This window comes from Erinaceus europaeus, chromosome 10, assembly GCF_950295315.1.
Source record: "Erinaceus europaeus chromosome 10, mEriEur2.1, whole genome shotgun sequence".
Lineage (NCBI taxonomy): Eukaryota > Metazoa > Chordata > Mammalia > Eulipotyphla > Erinaceidae > Erinaceus > Erinaceus europaeus.
Window position 1 is genome coordinate 69,715,958 of NC_080171.1, and position 19,826 is coordinate 69,735,783.

The 19,826-nt window shown below is 41.5% G+C and overlaps 1 protein-coding gene across 2 annotated transcripts in view; it reads right to left on the reverse strand.

Moving 5' to 3' along the window:
* Positions 1-19,826, reverse strand: part of MAMDC2 (MAM domain containing 2) — a 185,859-nt gene that overhangs the window by 11,570 nt on the left and 154,463 nt on the right. The window contains exons 10-11 of one of the 2 annotated variants that reach the window (XM_016191692.2): positions 14,839-14,932; positions 11,713-11,865 (exon numbers count right to left, since the gene is read on the reverse strand). In XM_016191692.2, the coding sequence (XP_016047178.2) occupies positions 11,713-11,865; positions 14,839-14,932 (247 nt within the window). The remainder of the gene's footprint in view (positions 1-11,712; positions 11,866-14,838; positions 14,933-19,826) is intronic. The other variant, XM_060199726.1, reaches the window with a different exon arrangement.

Consider the following 19,826-nt stretch of genomic DNA (forward strand, 5'->3'; position numbering starts at 1 on the left):
GTGTGCAACTCTGGTGCACTACTGTCTCACCATCTCCCTGGCCCTTTGAATCTTTGAAATGTGTCCAGCATTCATGCAGTCATTTCTCTTCACATCACCCTCACTGTTTTCACCTGGTCTGAGCCACTATCACTTCTCATTTTTATTAGCACAGCATGGCAGAACTAGCATACTTCCACCCTTGTCCTCAAACCTCAACATAGTCCCCATAGATGAAACTTCACAAATGGAAACTAAATTTTAACACTCCATCGTTAAAATCTTTCTTTTTTTTTTTTTTTTTTATTAAAGAAAGGATTAATTAACAAAACCATAGGGTAGGAGGGGTACAACTCCACACAATTCCCACCGCCCAATCTCCATATCCCACCCCCTCCCCCGATAGCTTTCCCATTCTCTATCCCTCTGGGAGCATGGACCCAGGGTCATTGTGGGTTGCAGAAGGTAGAAGGTCTGGCTTCTGTAATTGCTTCCTCGCTGAACATGGGCGTTGACTGGTCGATCCATACTCCCAGTCTGCCTCTCTCTTTCCCTAGTAGGATGGGTCTCTGGGGAAGCTGAGCTCCAGGACACATTGGTGGTGTCTTCAATCCAGGGAAGTCTGGCCGGCATCCTGATGACACCTGGAACCTGGTGACTGAAAAGAGAGTTAACATACAAAGCCAAACAAATTGTTGAGCAATCATGGACCCAAAGCTTGGAAAAGTGGAGAGGAAGTATTAGGGAGGTACTCACTGCAAACTCTAGTATACTTCTGCTTTCTTACTTTGGTGCCATACTCCAAACTCAGTCAATTTCTGCTTTGCGTTTCTACTTCTTTTTTTTTTTTTTTTTACATGCATAACATTCCCCAGATTCCCATTTAGCAATACAACCCCCACTATTTCATTCATCATTTTTCATGGACCTGTATTCTCCCTGCCTTAGCATTTCACTCAGTAAAAGTTGAGTCTTTAAATTGATACAATCTTTTACCTGGCTACTCTTTTTATATATATGATTGTTTTTATTAAACAAAAGAATGAAATATTAATATTTTATTGTAATACAGACATTGGAATATTACTATTATTACTTTAAATTTTATTTTAATTTTTATTGTTATTTTTATTTATTGGATAGAGGCAGCCGGAAATCAAGAGGGAACGGGGGGGATAGAGCAGAAGTGAGACAGAGATACCTGTAGACCTGCATCACCACCCTGCAGGTGGGGACCGGGGGCTTGAACCTGGGTCCTTGCGTACTGTAACACATGTGTTCAACCAGGTGTACTACCACCTGGCCCCTGGAATATTATTTAGTACTTTAAAAAAATGAGCTGTCAATCTCAGATCTTCTCATTTCTCTGCTCTCATTATCTTCTTTGCTCTCTTCCTGAGTCCCAATGGCCTCTATATCATTCCTGGAACATGGTAGGTATGTAGTCACCTCAGAGCCTTTGCATATGCCACTTCTCTTGCCCCCATTTCACCTCAAGCCTCACTCTCACCTCCTTTTGATCTTTGCTCAGATACTATCTTTTCTTTCCTTTTTTTTTTTTTCCCCTCAAGGGTTACTGTTGGGGCTGGGTGCTGGTGATACAAATCCACTGCTCTTGGAAGCCAATTTTTTCCTTTTCCTTTTTCCTTTTCCTTTCCCTTTCCCTTTCCCTTTTCCTTTTTCTTTCAATAGAGCAAAAGAAAACCGAGAAGGGAGGGGGTGATAGACAAGGAGAAAGACGGACACCTGCATACTTGCTTCACTGCTTGTAAAGCGTCCCCCCTGCAGGTGGGGAGCAAGGGCTTAAACCCAGGTCCTTGCGCAGCTCCTTGCACATAGTACTATGTGCACTTAAGCAGGTGTGCCACTGACACGCCCCCCATATTATCTTTTTCTTTTTTTTTTTTTTGCAGCCTCTCCAGATAAAACCATTTCAAATTGCAACCCCCTTCACATAGTACTTGCCCTCCCTCCACCCTAATGACACTCCACAGCACTCAATTGTTTCTCAACATACTTTGGTTTCATTTTGTCTGTTTGTCTACACCCTCCTTTAGGACACAGAAAGATCCAGGCTCGTTGTCTTTGTTTGGTTCACTGCTATGCTTCCCAGTCTTAGGACAGTTCCTGGAACACAGCAGATGCTCAGTAAATAATTGGTGGGTGAAGAAATGAATGCATTTTTCTCTTGCAGTCCTATGCTACAGATCATGCTGACCGTTTCCAGAGCATATGGTTCTGCCAAGGTCTCTTCAGTTGCATGAGGGGTTTAGCAACAAGATATTTACTTGGCTCACAGGGTCCAAGACAAAACTAGAATAAATGTAAGTTTTGATGAAACTGGTCAACTCAAAGCAACTGTTCTTACAAACTAGTTCCTTGTAATCTCATGTTTTTTTTTTTTTTTTGAAGCTTAACACACATCCAATAATTCCTTATCTTTGTTACATTCATTCTTTAAAAAGAAAAGAAAGGTTTTTTTTTTTTTTTTTTCCCCACCAGGGTTGTTGCTGGGGCTCTGTGCTGGCACTATGAATCCACTACTCCCTGTGGCCATTCCCCACCATGTTTTTTTTTTTTTTTTTTTCCAATTTTCCTTTTAATTATTAGATAGGATAGAGAGAAATTGAGAGAGGACGGGGAGACAGAAAGAGGTAGAGAAAGATAGACACCTGTAGACCTGCTTCACCGCTGGTGATACAGTTCCCCCAGGTGGGGAGCTGGGGCTTGAACCTGGGTCCTTGTGGCTGTTAGAATGTGCACTTGACTGGGTGTGCCACTGCCCAGTCCTTCCACCCCCCACATTCATTCTTTTCACTGGCAAAGGAACAGCTTGCTATATGAGAAGCAACAGGAGTTTGACACCTTCAGGAATGAGAGGAACATTTCCTGCTCTTTAATTTAACACTTTCTAACTTCACTAGGCTGGATATAAACAAATACGGCTACATGTTATCTTAGTACCAGGGTGCACTGAATTGAATTTTGTGGGTAATAAGGTTAGAGCCTGAAAATCACCATCATTTGTCACCTAATGGTGTGTAAAGGTATCCCTTCTGTCCTTTGAATAAGTAAGTTGGTCCCAGGTTCAATCCCCCGCACCACCACAAGCCAGAGCTGAACAGTGGTCTAGTAAAAATGTAAAAAAATAAAATAAATAAATAAGTAAACAGGACAGTTGATTGAAAGCATGCCTTAACATGTTTGCCTGAAGGACATTTCCTCCAAAAAATAGTTCTTCAGAAAAAAATTAAGAGGCACAGTAGAATGCACACCTTACCATGTGCAAAGTCCTGGGCTTGAACTTCTGAAACATGGCCGCACCAGGGATGGCATGAATATTATAAAAATGCTGAGACACTTCTTTTCTCTCTTTCTTTCTTTCTTGGCTTTCTCTCTCTCTTTCAAAAAACAAAAAAAGGAGAGTCGGGCGGTAGTGCACCGGATTAAGCGCATGTGGCATAAAGCGCAAGGACCGGCATAAGGACCCCAGTTCGAGCCCCCGTCTCCCCACCTGCAGGGGATTCGCTTCACAAGCGGTGAAGCAGGTCTGCAGGTCTCTCTCTTTCTCTCCCCCTTTCTGTCTTCCCCTCCCCCTTCATTTCTCTGTCCTATCAAACAACGACGACGTCAATAACAACAATAACTATAACAACAATGAAGAACAACAGGGCAACAAAAGGGAAAATAAACAAGCATAAAAAAAAAACACTTTAAAAAAGAATAAATAACGGGAGTTGGGCGGTACCACAGTGGGTTAAGCGCAGGTGGTGCAAAGCTCAAGGACTGGCGCCAGTAAGGATCCGGGTTCAAGCCCCTGACTTCCCACCTGCAGGGGAGTCGCTTCACAAGTGGTGAAGCAGGTCTGCAGGTGTCTATCCCCCTCCCACTCCCACCCCCGTCTTCCTCTCCTCTCTCCATTTCTCTCTGTCCTATCCAACAACAAACGACATCAATAACAACAACAATAATAACTAAAACAATAAAAAAGGGCAACAAAAGGGAAAATAAATAAATATTAAAAAATAAATAACATTGGTGCCTGACTTTTATTTCTTCTCCATGCCCCAAGCCCAAATTAATGCTAAATAAAGGGTTTTGACCACAGAGGAAATGTTCAGTTGGAGAGTTCTAGGGACGACTCCTCTGAAAGATGCTATCACTGAGAGACTGGACCCATTAGGGCTACTGGGGTCCTGCCATAGAAAGCCTTCTCAGAATGGGAGACAAGTAGTGGATCCAAATGAGTGAGAAGGTCTGGGAGAGGCCTCTTATCTTGAGGTAATTATGTGCATTACTCATGATGACACTCTGAGTCTCAACCAGAGCTAACCTGAGGTTATTGAAGAAAGGAAAATCAGAGTTGCCAAATTGAATCCTTTCTTTCATGTGTTCAATGTGCCAATTATTTATTTATTCACTGTTTTTTAAATCAGAGCATTTCTCAGCTCTAGCTGATCAGGGATTGAACCTGGGACCTTTGGTGCCTCAGGTATGAAGGCACTTTTTATTTTATTTTAATTTTTTATTGGTGATTCAATATTGATTTACAAAATTACATGTCCATACTGTTCCCAACATTAGAATCCCAAATCCCCCCATTGCAAACCATCACAGTTCTCCCAAGGTTGCTGACATGGGTTAACTGTCATCTCTACAACCATCTGTCTACATTTTACATAGTCGGCCCCTTTTTTTTTTCAGATCCAATCCTCTCTTCCCCTCCAAGCCACACTTAACCCCATCACTACATCCAAATGTCCCTCCCTTTTCCTGTTCTCTCTCTGGGTGCGGATGAAGCTGGAGTTCAGAGCCTTCTTATCTTCTTCCTTCTATCACTTCTCCTCCACTAGGAGTATGGATCAAAGTTGTTTTTGGGGTTCAAAAGGTAGGAGTTCTGGCTTCTGTAATTGCTTCTCTGCTGAATTTGGGCATTGGCAGGTCAATCCATACCCCCAGCCTGTCTCTAGCATGAAGGCTCTTTGTGTAACCAATTGTGCTCTCTCCCCTAGTCATTTAAAAATTTATTCTTAAAAATCTACTCTTTAAAAAATGTATTTATTTATTGGACAAAAACAGAGAAATAGAGAGGGAAGGAGAGATAAAGAGAAAGACAGACACCCTCAGTCCTGCTTCACCACTCATGAATCTCCACCCCTCTAGGTGGGAACTGGGGGATTTGAACCTGGGTCCTTGTGCATTGTCATGTATGTGCTCTACCAGGTAAGGTGTGCCAATGCCCAGCCCCCATTTATTCCTAAGTAGGTGAAATTTGATTCTGATCATGTTTTTATCTCTTACACCTCTGGGCCTCGGGTGTCAGGCAGTGGCCATCACTTTAAGGTTTCCTTTTCCAGTGACCTCCATGATTCCTGCCTTGTGATATGAGAGGAAGTTTCCTGTTTGCTGTGTGTAGTTGCACTGCTTTTGGAAGAGAGGAAAATGTCAGCACAGCTGTGTTTTTCTGGGGGTACTGACACCAGCCTAGCTTTCCTGAGTAGCCTTGGCCTTTCCAAAAAATCCATTAGGATATAGTGTGTATTTTAATCGCTTTTTACACACACACACACACACACACACACACACACACACACACACACACACACACACACACCAAAAGTAATACTTATTTAGAACAGCTTAGATCAACCTAAAAATAATTTAAACATATTTATCATCCAATTAGAATTTATTCCTCTGCTATACAAATCAGTTATTCCTCTACATTCCAATTATCTTTTTCTTTTCTTGTCTTGCATGTGACTTTTTTTTTTCTCCTCAGAAAAGATCAGAGATTCTTGGAAAACTAGTCTGCTTCACATCTATTTGGAAAGCCAGCAAAGCCCTGTGTGTTGACAAGATTCATCACAGGAAAAAAAAATCCAAAAGCTGTCTGTGTCTCCACAAACAGCAGATTTGGATAGGAGCCAGGGAGTCCCAGCCTTGAAACCTGAGAATGACTCACATGTCCCTGCATATAAAGGCTTCCAGTCTGTGAAGGGATTATTAACTGCAGAAGACAAGTCACTTTTACTCTGTGGGTCACTGTTTAATGTTCAAGTTGGGGGGGGAGTTCAGTGAGCCTTCTGGGAGACCAGAGCTCCATCTGTCCTCTGTATAGCAACTGTGATGTGCTGAGACACACATCATATTCATAATCTGGAGCAGGAATGCAGCTGTTCTTCCACCTCCTGGCCCTTGTTGGGAGGAAGGGACGGAGCCTAGCAGCCTGGGAGGCCCCGTGAAATGATCGGTCTAGCTGCATTAAGTGGGAAGGGAATTCCGAATAATTGGGGAAGGAAGATATCATAACTTTGGGAAGAGTTATAGCTAAATGTGTCTCCCTAGAATTTCTCTTTACTACTAGACCTTTTAGATGATTTTTTTTTAATGCTCATCATAAACGGGTTATTTAAGGGGTATGGAAATTCAACTTGGGAAAAATTCAAAAGCTCTGGCAATGGATGGTGGTGATGGTTGTATAACAGTGAGAATGTATTCAGTGCCACTGATCTGTAGACATTAAAACAATTAAATGGCAATTTTATGTTATATATTTTAAAATTCACAGCAATTTCTTGAAAAAACAAAACAAAACCAAAAACCCCCTACTTATCATAAAAGCCTTCTCTGTGTTAGCAGTAGCTGACAATACCAGAAACAAGTGCAAGATGGGTTATAGAGGGCCAGGGAGATAGCTCAGCTTCAGGATTTCCATGCCTGAGACCCCAGAGGTGATAAATTTAATCCCTGGTACCACCATAAGGCAGATCTGAGTAATGCTCTTCTCTCTCATTCTCTCTCTCTTTCTTTTCATAAAATAATCAAATACACTTTAAAAATACATTAAGGAAAGCCTTCAGATAGCTTAGGTGGGTATCTAGCAGACCTGGGTAGCAATCCCAGATCTAAACTAAGCCTAAGAAACTGTGGAAGTAGAGGCTAAGGGGAGAGCTTATTATCATGGTGACTGGCTTGGGTAGCATGAGGATCTGATTTCAGTCTTAGGATCACCTTTCATTTGCTTCGTCAGTCTGTCAAGACAGATCACCTTAAAGCAGACAATCTCACGAGTTCTCAGTTGGACATTTGTGAGCTGAATTTGGCTTGCAGACATTTGTCAGGTTATCACGGCAATTTCTCAAAAGTTTAAGTACAGGCTAGATGATAATATGCCTACAATTGTAAACCAATGTCCCCATCACATGCTGCTGTGTAACAGCCCAACTGCTAAAGAGAGTGTTTCCTACCACCTAAAAGAACTAGACTTTACAATTCCCTGACCATGTGTTTCCTAGCATCCCTTCTGGTCTTAATATTCTTTGTTTCCATGACTTTCATACAATATTTTGGATCTATCTATACTAGAAACTGTTGGTATGCTTCTAAAAACCCCTTCTGTTTCATTGGTTTAATCCCCCCTGCTTAACACTATTCTATTTACATAACCACTTCATTCTATTTACATAACTGCTGTTAACAAGCACCACCCTCCCTCCAGGGCATTGGTGGTTCAGTGATAGAATTCTTGCCTGCTCAGCTCCCTCTCCTTGTCAAACCCTGATTTTCACCAGTCACTTTTCTCTCCACCCTCTCTGCGTCGCATCCTGTTCCCACCCTACTGGGCTAGTATATTTATAAGGACAAGATTGTTTGTAGTTTTTAGTTTAGTTTAGCTTAGCTTGGTATAGATTGTGCTGTGTCCTGCATGAATAAAGAGATACTGTGTACAACCCAGCCATGAGTCCCGGTTCGTCTGTTCACCGCCGCGAAGCTAGCCTGGCCTGCTGGAGCTCCCGAACGAAAACAACAAGAAACTATTCATTGTTTATTTGAAAGTTGAAATTTAACTGGGTACCGTGAACTGTTATTTATAAATTCTGGCTCAAATACAAGTGACTTTATCAGATTCTATAATAGTGACCTGTGTCAGGGGATGATTTAAAATTAATGTGATTAATGGCAGACTACAAAAAATAACCACAATTATACCTTCTCTGTGTCCATTTCATTTTGTAATAGAATTTAGCAGCTCTTCCCATCAAAAGTGCAGTTATTTTCTCATTCTTTGAATCTGACCTTGCAGAATAAACCATTCCTGTTACACTCCTCCAAGATGAGCCAGCTCCCAGCCAACCAAGCACATAAATGGCTTCAGATGCCTGAATGAATCCAGTCAAGATGAGAACTGCCCAGCTGAGCTGAGATCAAATTGTCAGCTTGCAGAATTTGAGCTAAATAAATGGTGAGTATACTAAGCTACTACTTTTTGTGGTGGCTTACTATTTAGCAAAAGCTATCTGACAGAGAGCCAGTTCTCAAATCCTAACAAAAGGAGAAGGTATGCCAAGAATACCCTTCCTTTCCATGCTCTTGACATATGACCATAGTGATTTATAAAGCTGACCCTCTATCTCTTGTAGAAAAAAATTTCAGAATGGGAACCATAAGAACTGGACTGAGAAAAAAACACAATGTATGGTCACACACACACACAAGCATAATGGTTATGCAAAAGACAGCCATGCCTGAGGCTCTGAGGTCCCACGTTCAATCCCTGGCACCACCATAGACCAGAGTTGAGCAGTGCTCTGGTAAAAACAAAAATAAAAGGGCTGGATGGTGGTGCACCCAGCTGAGGGCATATGTTGCCATGTGGGTGTTCAAGTTCCCGCTCCCCACCTGCAGTGGGGATGATTCATGAGTGGTGAAGCAGGTCTGCAAGTGTCTCTCTCTCTCTTTCCCTCTCTATCTCCCCATTCATTCCCTCTCAGTTTCTCTCTGTCCTATAAATTTAAAAAAAAAAAAAGAAAGAGTGTAAGAAAGAAAAGGAAAAAATGGCTGCTGGGTGCGGTGGACTCTTAGTATAGTGCTGGCACTGAGCCCCAGCAATAACTCTGGTGGCAATAAAAAAAAGGGGGGGGGCATAGCATACTAGTTCTACAAAAGACTTTCATGCCTGAGGCTCTGAGGTCCCAGGTTCAAACCCCAGCCCCATCATAAACCTGAATAGCGTTCTGGTCTCTGTCTCTCTCATTAAATAAAATAAAATTTAAAACAAAAAATGTGGGTCCAGTACCCAGATAATACTAGAAGTAAAATCCCTAAGTAGGAAGTTGTCAAATGGTTATAATTACTCTCATTTACTAAATGAGAGACAAGACTTTTTAAAGCAACCTCTGTAAGGTACAACTTGGACTTCAAAAGCCCTGGGCCTCTCTGTCAGACTCTTGGCAGTGGCCCTCCTCACCTTCTTCTGAGATACCTCCCTCCACTGCTGACTAGTTTTGCTTTACACTTTTGTCCATATGCTAGGGCTTTCAATGGCCTGTTGCCCAGGAAATTTCCCTGGGTGTAGCCCACCACAGGAAGACCTTCTCTGAGGGCACCTTTATTCAGATCTGCTATAGTTAATCTTCTTGGTGTCTTGAGAAATGGGAGAAAAGCCACATCCTGTAGTGATGTAAAACTGAGCACACCAGTGAGAAAACTATTCTGCAGGGAGTATCTGATTGCTGACGTTGCTTAGAATTGCTGACCATAGGTTTACTTTTAGTCTGTTTTATCATTACTTATACCTTTTCTCCCTTTCTTCATTCCCTCCCATGTTCCTTTCCTTCTTTCCTTCCTCTCCTCCCATCCCCTCCCCTTTTCTTTCTCTCTCTTTCTTCCTTTTTTCCCTCTTTTTCTTTTTAATATTTATTTATTTATTCCCTTTTGCTGCCCTTGTGGTTTTATTGTTGTAGTTATTATTGTTGTAGTTATTGATGTCATCGCTGTTAGATAGAGACAGAGAGAAATGGAGAGAGGAGGGGAAGACAGAGAGGGAGAGAAAGACAGACACCTGCAGGCCTGCTTCACCGCCTGTGACGCGACTCCCCTGCAGGTGGGGAGCCAGGGGCTTGAACCCCTTTCTTCCTTCCTTCCTTCCTTTCTTTCTTTCTTTCTTTCTTTCTTTCTTTCTTTCTTTCTTTCTTTCTTTCTTTCTTGCATTCTACTAGAGCATTGACTCCTTTATTACATTTTGCCCTTTGCCTTCAGGGAAAGCAAGTGAGCTTCAGGCATTTGTAAGGAAGAAATATACCAAAAACAAACAAACAAACATCACCATCCTGATCCAGTAGCCTAGATCAAGTGGCCCCAAGGATTCACCTTGCTTATCCCAAAGACTACTTCCAGGTTTTTTGTTTTTTTTTTAAAAAAACCAGCTCTGGCTGGTGGTGGTGCTGGGCACTGAACTTGGGACCTTGGAGCCTCAGGCCTGAACATAATCTGCATAATCATTCTGAAGTTTCCCCAGGGCTGCTAATACATTTTCTCCAGGCAATGCACCTTCTTGTGACCTAAACCCATGGGTGGACTGCTCTAGCTTTTCATATTAATCATACTATCAATAATGTCATAAATGTGTTAACCATCTTAGTATTCATTAGAAAGTGTGGAGGGCCAGCAAGTTAGCTCAGCTGGGAGGGTGCCCGCTTTGTCATGCACATGACCTAGGTTTGAGCCTGACCCTCACAGCACTATGAAACCTTTTGGTGTTGAGGTGTCATTCTTTCTCTCTGTCTCTCTAGCTCTCTCCCTCCCCCTTCTTCCTCCTTTTCCTCTTTCTTCCCAAACCTCCTCCTCCTCCTTACTAGAGCTCTGCTCAGCTCTGGCTGATGGTGGTACTGGTGATGGAATCTGCAACTTCAAGCATGAAAGATTCAAGCATGAAAGTCTTTTGAGGAACCACTGTGTTATCATCATGTTCTTTGTATCTCAAAAAGTTGTTCTGCATCAGTGAATCCCTGGTGATGGTCAAAATAACAACAATAATAAAACAGAAAAAGTGCCATCTCCTCCCCTACCTGCCAGTGCATTTTCTACATGGGGCCCTCAGTCCTGGACTCCGTTGAGATAATTTTTTTTCACTACTGTGCTTCTTTTATTTACATTTAAACCTAATTCTTTAAAAAAACTTTTTAAATTTATTTATTATTGGATAGAAACAGAGAGAAATTGAGAGGAAGGGGGAGGTAGAGAGACAGAGAGATACCTGCAGCCCTGCTTCACCACTCGTGAAGCTTTCCCCCTGCAGGTGGGGAACAGGGGCTCGAACCCCGGTCCTTGCACACTGTATCATGTGCAGTCAATCAGGTACGCCACCAACTGGCCCCTAAACCTAATTCTAATCAAATCATTGCCGTGTGCATCTAATCTTTATAAGCCCATTTAAATCCACTTTATGCCAAAGTAGTGAACAGGATGATTTTAAACACACATATTGAATTCTCCAAGACATACAGAATCACATGTGTGGCTCATTCTAGACACAAGATTCAAATTGGTGGGGGCCTGGCAGTGTTGCACCCGGTTAAGCTCACACAGAACTAAGGATATGAGAAAGAACCTGGGTTCGAGCCCCACTCCCTAATAACAGTGGGAATGCTTCAAAAGTGGTGAAGCACATCTGTAGATATCTATACTCTCTCTCTCTGCCTATCTCCTGCTCCTCTCTCAATTTCTTTCTATCTTAGGGAATGGAAAGAAAAAATATATATAACCTTAAGTGGTGGGTTCATAGTACCAGCACTGAGCTCTAGTGACTGGAGGCAAAAAACAAGCAAAAAAACCAAGACAACAACAACAACAACAACAACAAATTGGCACATATTAAAATGCACCTGACAATCCTGAGGGCACTATTTTAGAAGTTTTCCTTGGGAAACAGCATCAAGAGGCTTAACTCACCTACCCCAGTAGTGTGATCTCCCTTCGGGCCTGTGTAGGAGGTGGGCGTTTCTCCTCTCCTCCTGTACCAGCTGCTTCGGTTTCTTCTCTCTTGAGTAAATGCACATTCATCTTGTTCAAAAGTGCATGCACCAGGTGGAGGTGGAAACTTCTCTGGAAGGAAACAGCAGGTGTTGTGATTGCTAAGGTGGTGTGAATGCATATGCATTCCTTGGCGCACTGCCAGCCGAGTCTGCAGATATGAGTGCTTGGCCATATGCCATGCATATGGAGAAGCTGCCCCCCCAACCCCTATACACACTGGTGGCACAGAAATGCCAGGCTCTTACCTCCAGTGAGAGCCTGCACTCCGCCATGGACAAAGTCAGGACTCTTGTCATAAAGACAGAGAATGATCAGAAGTCTAACTCTAAAAGTTATTGGGGGGTATTTTAAGAAATAAAACATTCTCTGACTTAGGAATTTATTTGTGTGAATGAGCTTACAAAGCTGTGAAAACTGGAGGTGAACTGTTTTTTGTAGAAGTATGGGAAGTAAAAACAAAAAAAGGATCATGTAGGAGTTTTCTTTGGAAATCCAAGATTTAAGTGGGCAGGGGATCCCGAAAACAACTATATAATCGCATTCAAGGAGCGGGGCTGAGATACAAGAAAACCAAAAGCTCTTCTTAGAGGCCTAACCCAATGTGTGTGGGATCTGTGACTGAGTAGCCTGACTTGTAATGTGGAAATGTGAAATGTACCCTGTCTCGTGAAGTGGTAAGGATTAAATGAGATGAAATATGTAAGGTATTCAGAACATGAAATACTCAATACACGTTAGCTAAACAAATAGCAGAACTAGGTGTCTTGCTATCTGGGGTGTTATTTTCTTTTTCTTTTAAATTTTTTAATTTTTATTTATTTTCCCTTTTTTTGCCCTTGTTTTTTTATTGCTGTTGTTGTTATTGATGTCGTCATTGTTAGATAGGACAGAGAGAAATGGAGAAAGGAGGGGAAGACAGAGAGGGGGAGAGAAAGATAGACACCTGCAGACCTGCTTCACCGCCTGTGAAGCTAGTTCCCTGCAGGTGGGGAGCCGGGGGCTTGAACTGGGATCCTTGTGCTTCGCGCCATGTGCGCTTAACCCACTGTGCTAACACCCAACTCCCATGGGGTGTTATTTTCTATCCCTCAAATAGTAATGTCTTTGGAGGCTATCTTCAACAACTAACTTATTACTATATCCAAATGTCTCCCTCTCTTTTTCCTCCTCTCTCTCCAGATGCTGATGGAGCTGGAATTCAGAGCCCGTTTATCCTTTTCTTCCTATCACTTCTCCCCCATGGGGAATATGGATCTAAATTGTTACTGGGGTGCAAAAGGTAGGAGTTCTGGCTTCTGTAATTGCTTCTCTGTTGGACATGGGTGTTGGCAGGTCAATCGATACCCCCAGCCTCCAACATTCAGATTCTAAGTACAGGCTGGGCAGTGGTGCACCTGGTTGAATGCACAAGTTATGTGCAAGGACCTGGATTGGACCCCCAATTCCCACCTATAGGGGGAAGGGAAGCTTCCAAGCTCCAATGATTACACTGGTGGCAATAATAATAATTAAAAAACATCTTATACTCTACACTTCTTGCATGATAATTCTTTTTTCCCCCCTCTTTATTGGGGGAGGGATTAATGGTTTACAGTTGACAGTAAAATATGGTAATTGGTACATGTGTGACATTTCTCAGTTTTCCATGTAACACTCTAATTTCCCACTTAAGTCCTCCTCTGCCATCATGTTCCAGGATCTGAATACTACCCCAGAGTCCTTTACTTTGGTGCAATAACGTTCTGCTTTTTGTTTTCTCTTCTCTTCTTAGTTTTCAACTTCTATGAGTAGGAGCATCCCATATTCATCCTTCTCTTTCGGGTTTATTCATACCCACAGGCCAAAATAATACCAACTCATTATCTTCAGTACGTACAGGTGTAAAGTACATAGATTTTTGTCATTTGTGTGTGTGTATGAGTGTGTGTGTGTGTGTCTATTATTAGTACTTTGCTATCCAAGTCACTAAAAACAAAGTGTCTTTTAATTAAACAAACATGGAGATTTTCTTCCAGTGCCAGACTGACACCATAGTTTTCCTGTTTGTTAAAGAAATGGACACTCCATGATTTAGGGAGTAGTGGTAATTAGTAGCTACAGACCAGCAACCTGGACTGATGTGTGTATTATTTTCTCATTAGACATAATGTCCAACACATGACACCATCTATGGTTCTTAGTTCATCATTTCATTGTTATGTAATTCACTTGGAAAATATTAATTTTATCATCATTTAAAATTATGTTTTGGGAAATCAAGTGGTAGCGCATCAGATTAAGTGCAGATGGTGCAAAGCGCAAGGACTGACATAAGGATCCCGGTTCAAGCCCCCGGCTCCCCACCTGCAGGGGAGTCGCTTCACAGGCGGTGAAGCAGGTCTGCAGGTGTCTATCTTTCTCTCCCCCTCTCTGTCTTCCCCTTCTCTCTCCATTTCTCTCTGTCCTATCCAACAGTGAGAACATCAATAACAACAATAAAACAACAAGGGCAACAAAAGGAAATAAATAAATTTTAAAAAATCATGTTTTGAAGTGGCCAGAAGGTGGTACATATGGTTAAGGGCACACATCTATGCACAGGATCCTGGGTTCGAGCACCTACTCCTCACCTACTGCAGCAGATGGGGGGGGGGGAGATTATCGAGCAGTGAAGCAGGTCTGCAGCTATCTCTCTGTCCCTCTCCCTATCTTCCCTTCTCCTCTCATTTTCTCTTTGTCCTATTAAATGAAGAATTAAAAAGGGTGGTAAGGCAGAAGCGCAGTGGTTTAAGCGCACATGGTGCAAAGTGCAAGGACCACAGTAAGGATCCCAGTTTGAGCCCCCAGTTCCCCACCTGCAGGGGGTCGCTTCACAAGTGGTGAAGCAGGTCTGCAGGTGTCTGTCTTTCTCTCCCCCTGTCTTCCTCTCCTCTCTCGATTTCTCTCCTATCCAACAACAGCAGCAATAACAACAACAACAACAACACTAACAACAATGATAAATACAACAGAGGTGTCATGTATAGATGGGGAGACCAACAGCTGAAATGATGGTCATCTTACCTGCAGCTGAGCAGCTTCCCAACTCTATTGTAATGTCGTCCAGAGCAACAAGTCCACAGTCCCAAAAACTTTTGCACAGGCTCAAGAAAACGACCTGCCATTTAGAAAAAGAAAGCTATCAATTTTTCTAATTACACACTGGGAACTCTTACAAGCTGGGATTGACTTAGCACAAAAGCATAAACAACCTACAGTTCACATTGCCTGTGTGAACAAAAGAGCACAGTGGCACAAGTAACGTTACTGTGTATCTCTGATCCTGGAGCCACTATTGTTGTTTTTGTTATTATTATTATCTTCCAGGGTTATTGCTGGGGCTTGGTGCCTGCACTATGAACTCATTGCTCCTGGCAACCATCTTCTATTATTGTTGTTGTTGGATAGGACAGAGAGAGATCGAGAGAGGAGGGGAAGACGGAGAAGGGAAGAGAAATACACCTGCAGACCTGCTTCACTGTTAGTGAAGTGACCCCTCTGCAGGTGGGAATCTGGAGGAACCGAGATCCTTGTGCAGGTCCTTGCGCTTCGCACTATGTGTGCTTAACCTGGTGTGCTACTGCCCATCTCCCTACTTTTATTATTTTTAATAGCAGAACTAGGGCCATTCACAAGGTCACAGGTTTAAGGCCTGTATGCCCACATGCAGGGGGGAAGCTTCAGAATGCAGATATCTCTCTCTCTTTCCTCTATCAACCCCTCACTTCTCAACTATGTCCTATTAAACAGAAGACAAATAAAACAAGGCATTAATAAATAAAAAAAAATTTTAAATAAAAAAAGAACAAAGGTCACAATGACATATTATGAATACTAATACTGGAATTAGCATGCATTCTTTAAAACTTAAGAGAAGAGACAGGTTAAGTGGGTGACACAGGCTTTAAGGATCCCCCCCCCACCCAAATCCATGAAGTGAGGCAGAATTGATGGCATTCTAAGCATCCTTATAAACATTTCCAGTATACACAACACTGATTTTTCTAGAAATAATTTTCTAGTAATGTGCTTCAGTCATATTATGAACAAAGTCCTGATGATTTACCACCAGGAAATTTATGTTCCATTTTCATGGGAAAAATCGATATCCCTAGGTAGCATTTATGCATAAAAACCATAAATGCTGCTATTTTACCAACACAAACATCTATGATAGGAAAACCAAATCTTTGCCATAAATTATTAAATTTGTCGTTCAAGAGGGGCAGTATCTTGGATTTCTTTCCACTTGGACCATTTTAAAGTCACCTTTTCACAGGTAGAATGAGCAAAGAGTGGGGCCAGGTGGTTAAGTGCACATGTTACAGTGCGCAAGGACACAGGTACAAGTCCCTGGCCCTCACTTGCAAGGGGAAAGTTTCACGAGTGGTGAAGCAGGGCCGCAGGCGTCTCTCTGTCTCTCTTCCTTTCTATCACCCCCTTTCATTTTCTGGCTTTTTTTTTTTTTGTAGTGTTTTCTTTTTTTTAAATTTCTTTATTGGGGAATTAATGTTTTACATTCAACAGTAACTACAATAGTTTGTACATGCATAACATTCCCCAGTTTCCCATATAACAATACAACCCCCACTAGGTCCTCTGTCATCCTTCTGGCTGTTTCTATCCAAGAAATAAAGATAATAAAAAAATAGAGTGAGCAAAAAGTACTTTTCAAAAATTTTCTTTTTTTTTTTTTATGAGAGGGGGAAAATTAATTGTACGTCTCAAAGTTTTTTAAAACACAGACTGAGTCTTTTTAATATATAGGCTGTGTATTTGATATGCGGACTCTCTCAAAAGCCTAGACCAAGTAGATTAGAAGCATCCAATAGCACAGCTATATACAAGATACAGCTATATACAAGATGTTCTGTACAGCAAACCATAACAAAAGGACTTTTCAAAGTTAACCCAATTACCAAATAATGTGATGATAACATTAACTATCCATTGTCTTTTTGAACCCTAAGACAGCAGGAACCTCACATCTCCACTATAGAGCCTCTACTTCCCCCAGTCCTGGAACCCTTGGATAGGGCCCACTTTCCCGTATGCCTCTCCCAATCCATATAAAAATTTTTCATATTAGAGTTCCCTTTATTTTTTGGCTCACAAAGCTGCTTCTCATTCACAACCTAGTGTTTAATTAGCATGAGGTCATTCCACTCATTTTTCTACCCCTCAAATGAAAACACAATTCAAACAAAAAAGGAAGACGGATGTTACAATACAAGCTAAAGGTCATATCCTGGCAAGTGGAGCACATTTGATATTTCTAGTCTCTGGTATTCAGTATATGTCTTCAATTTATCGGTTACCAGTAGGATTCCTTTGCTATCTGATGATCAAAGCCATCAGAGGAAGAACTTACTTAAAAAGTAAAGTAAATGTTATCGTGGTCTGGGAGGTGGCACAGTGATAAAAGCTTTGGACTCTCAGGCATAAGGTCCCGAGTTCTATCCCCGGCAGCACATATGCCAGAGTGATGTCTGGCTCTTTCTTCTCCTATCTTTCTCATAAATAAATAAATGAAATCTTTTAAAAAAGGTAAATGTTACCTCATCAGTATGCATAATATAAAATGTCTTAAAAAAGATCTTCAGAATGATGACTAACTGTAAGATCTATGAAAACTTGTACCCCTCCTATCCTATGGTTTTGTTAATGTATCCTTTCTTAAATAAAAAATAAACTAAAAAAAAAGATCTATGAAAGCTTACTATATTCATAGTGCTATAAGTTATAAACAGTGAAGCTGTGAAATATGACAATATATAATTATGTAATTTTACAAAGAACAAAATAGATTTTTTAAAGCCTCTTAATTTTCTTATTTTTACAGGCTCTATAGATTTTCTGAATATGTAAAGTAATTTTTTTATGGGCTGCAGGCCTGGGAACTTCTTTTTTTTTAAATTTTTTATTTATAAAAAGGAAACATTGGCAAAACCATAGGATAAGAGGGGTACAACTTCGCACAATTTCCACCACCAGAACTCCGTGTCCCATCCCCTCCCCTGATAGCTTTCCTATTCTTTAACCCTCTGGGAGTATGGATCCAAGGTCACTGTGCGATGCAGAAGGTTAAAGGTCTGGCTTCTGGAATTGCTTCCCCACTGAACATGGGCATTGACAGGTCGATCCATACTCCAAGCCTGTCTCTCTCCCTTCTTCTTCTTCTAGCGTTTGCCCTTCTTCCGTAGCCAGTCAACAGCGTCAGGTTGAGCCTAATGTAAAGTTGCGAGACCTCCTTTGAATCTGGAGAGGTGGCAGTCGTTGACTATGTGGGTCATAGTCTGTCAGTAGCCGCAGGGGCAGTTTGGGTCGTCTCTGGCTCCCCAGCGATGGAACATAGCGGCGCACCGGCCATGGCCTGTTCGATAGCGATTGAGGAGGGCCCAATCATAACGTGCTAGGTCAAAGCCGGGTTGACGCTTGCAGGGGTCTGTGATGAGGTGTTTGTTCTTTACCTCAGCTGACTGCCAACTCTGTTTCCAAGAGTCTGGAACAGAGAAGTTCAGTGTAGGCGTAGGGGACCAGATTGGGTGACGAGACGTCAAGCGTTGGACAGGGTGGGCGAAGATATCCGCGTATATTGGCAGGTCCGATCGAGCGTAGACGTGGGAAATGAACTTAGATGATGCCGCATCCCGACGAATATCTGGTGGGGCGATGTTGCTAAGAACTGGCAGCCATGGAACCGGGGTGGAACGGATGGTTCCAGAAATTATCCTCATGGAGGAATATAATTTGGAATCGACCAAGTGGACATGGGGGCTACGGAACCATACTGGGGCACAGTATTCTGCAGTGGAATAGCATAATGCCAGAGATGATGATGGTAGTGTGGAAGCGCTCGCGCCCCATGAGGAGCTGGCCAGTCTTGCAATGATGTTATTCCTCGTGCCCACCTTTGCTGCAGTTTTTATGAGATGTTTATGAAATGACAGAGTGCGATCGAGAGTAACGCTCTCTCCCTAGTGGGGAAGGGCTCTGGGAACATTTCTTATTTACAAAAAAAAAGGTCTCTATCATTATCTTTGAATGCAGTTACATTTTATCAGCAATTTTTATTATTTATATTAGATGAATTAGCATTCTGTCTTAGAATTTGTTGAATTAATTGTGTGATGGAAAGAAAATTCTTGGCTTTCTTTTTGGCAACTTTAAGTCTATTTTTTTAAGTGTAATCAATGGCAAAGTATATTTTCAAAAGAAATATGTTATAGTAAAATAATTTATCCTACAAATTATTACTTAAATAAGACAAGCAACTGGCAATTAATTTTTTTAAGGAGAAGAAATGTTAACATGATTTCAAGAGTTTACTACAGCATTGTTTTTTTTTCTTTTTTTTTAACCAGAGCACTACTCAGCTCTGGCTTATGGTGGTGCCGGGGACTGGACCTGGGACTTTGGAGCCTCAGGCATGACAGTGTGTTTGCATAACCATTATGCTATCTACCCCTGCTACCGCATTGTTTTTGAGTGACTTATAGTAATCCCCCCAAAAGGGGGAGAAAACAGACAAAACACCCAATATTTCAAAATAAAAAAATAAATGACAGTGCCAGTGTCTAAGAAATAGGTAGTCATTAGCTCTGACAGCTTGTAGCATTATTTAATGGTATAGAAATATATTTTCTCTCACAACAACTGGTAAAAGGTGGCTACAATCCAGTAAATAAATAAATAAGTAAAAAAGATGAAAGTAAATAAGATGAAAAGATGAAATTGTGTCTGACTTATTTACAAATACTAAAGGAAACTTTAAAGTTTACCAAATTCATAATCATTAAGTTAGACTTATGACATTATGGACATTAAGCATAACTTTAAAAAATCTTTTTATCATTTTATTATATATTTTTTCATATTTATTTTCCTTCTTGTTGCCCTTGTTGTTTTTCATTGTTGTTGTAGTTATTGATGTCATTCGTTGTTGGATAGGACAGAGTGAAATGGAGAGAGGAAGGGAAGACAGAGAGGGGGAGAGAAAGATAGACACCTGC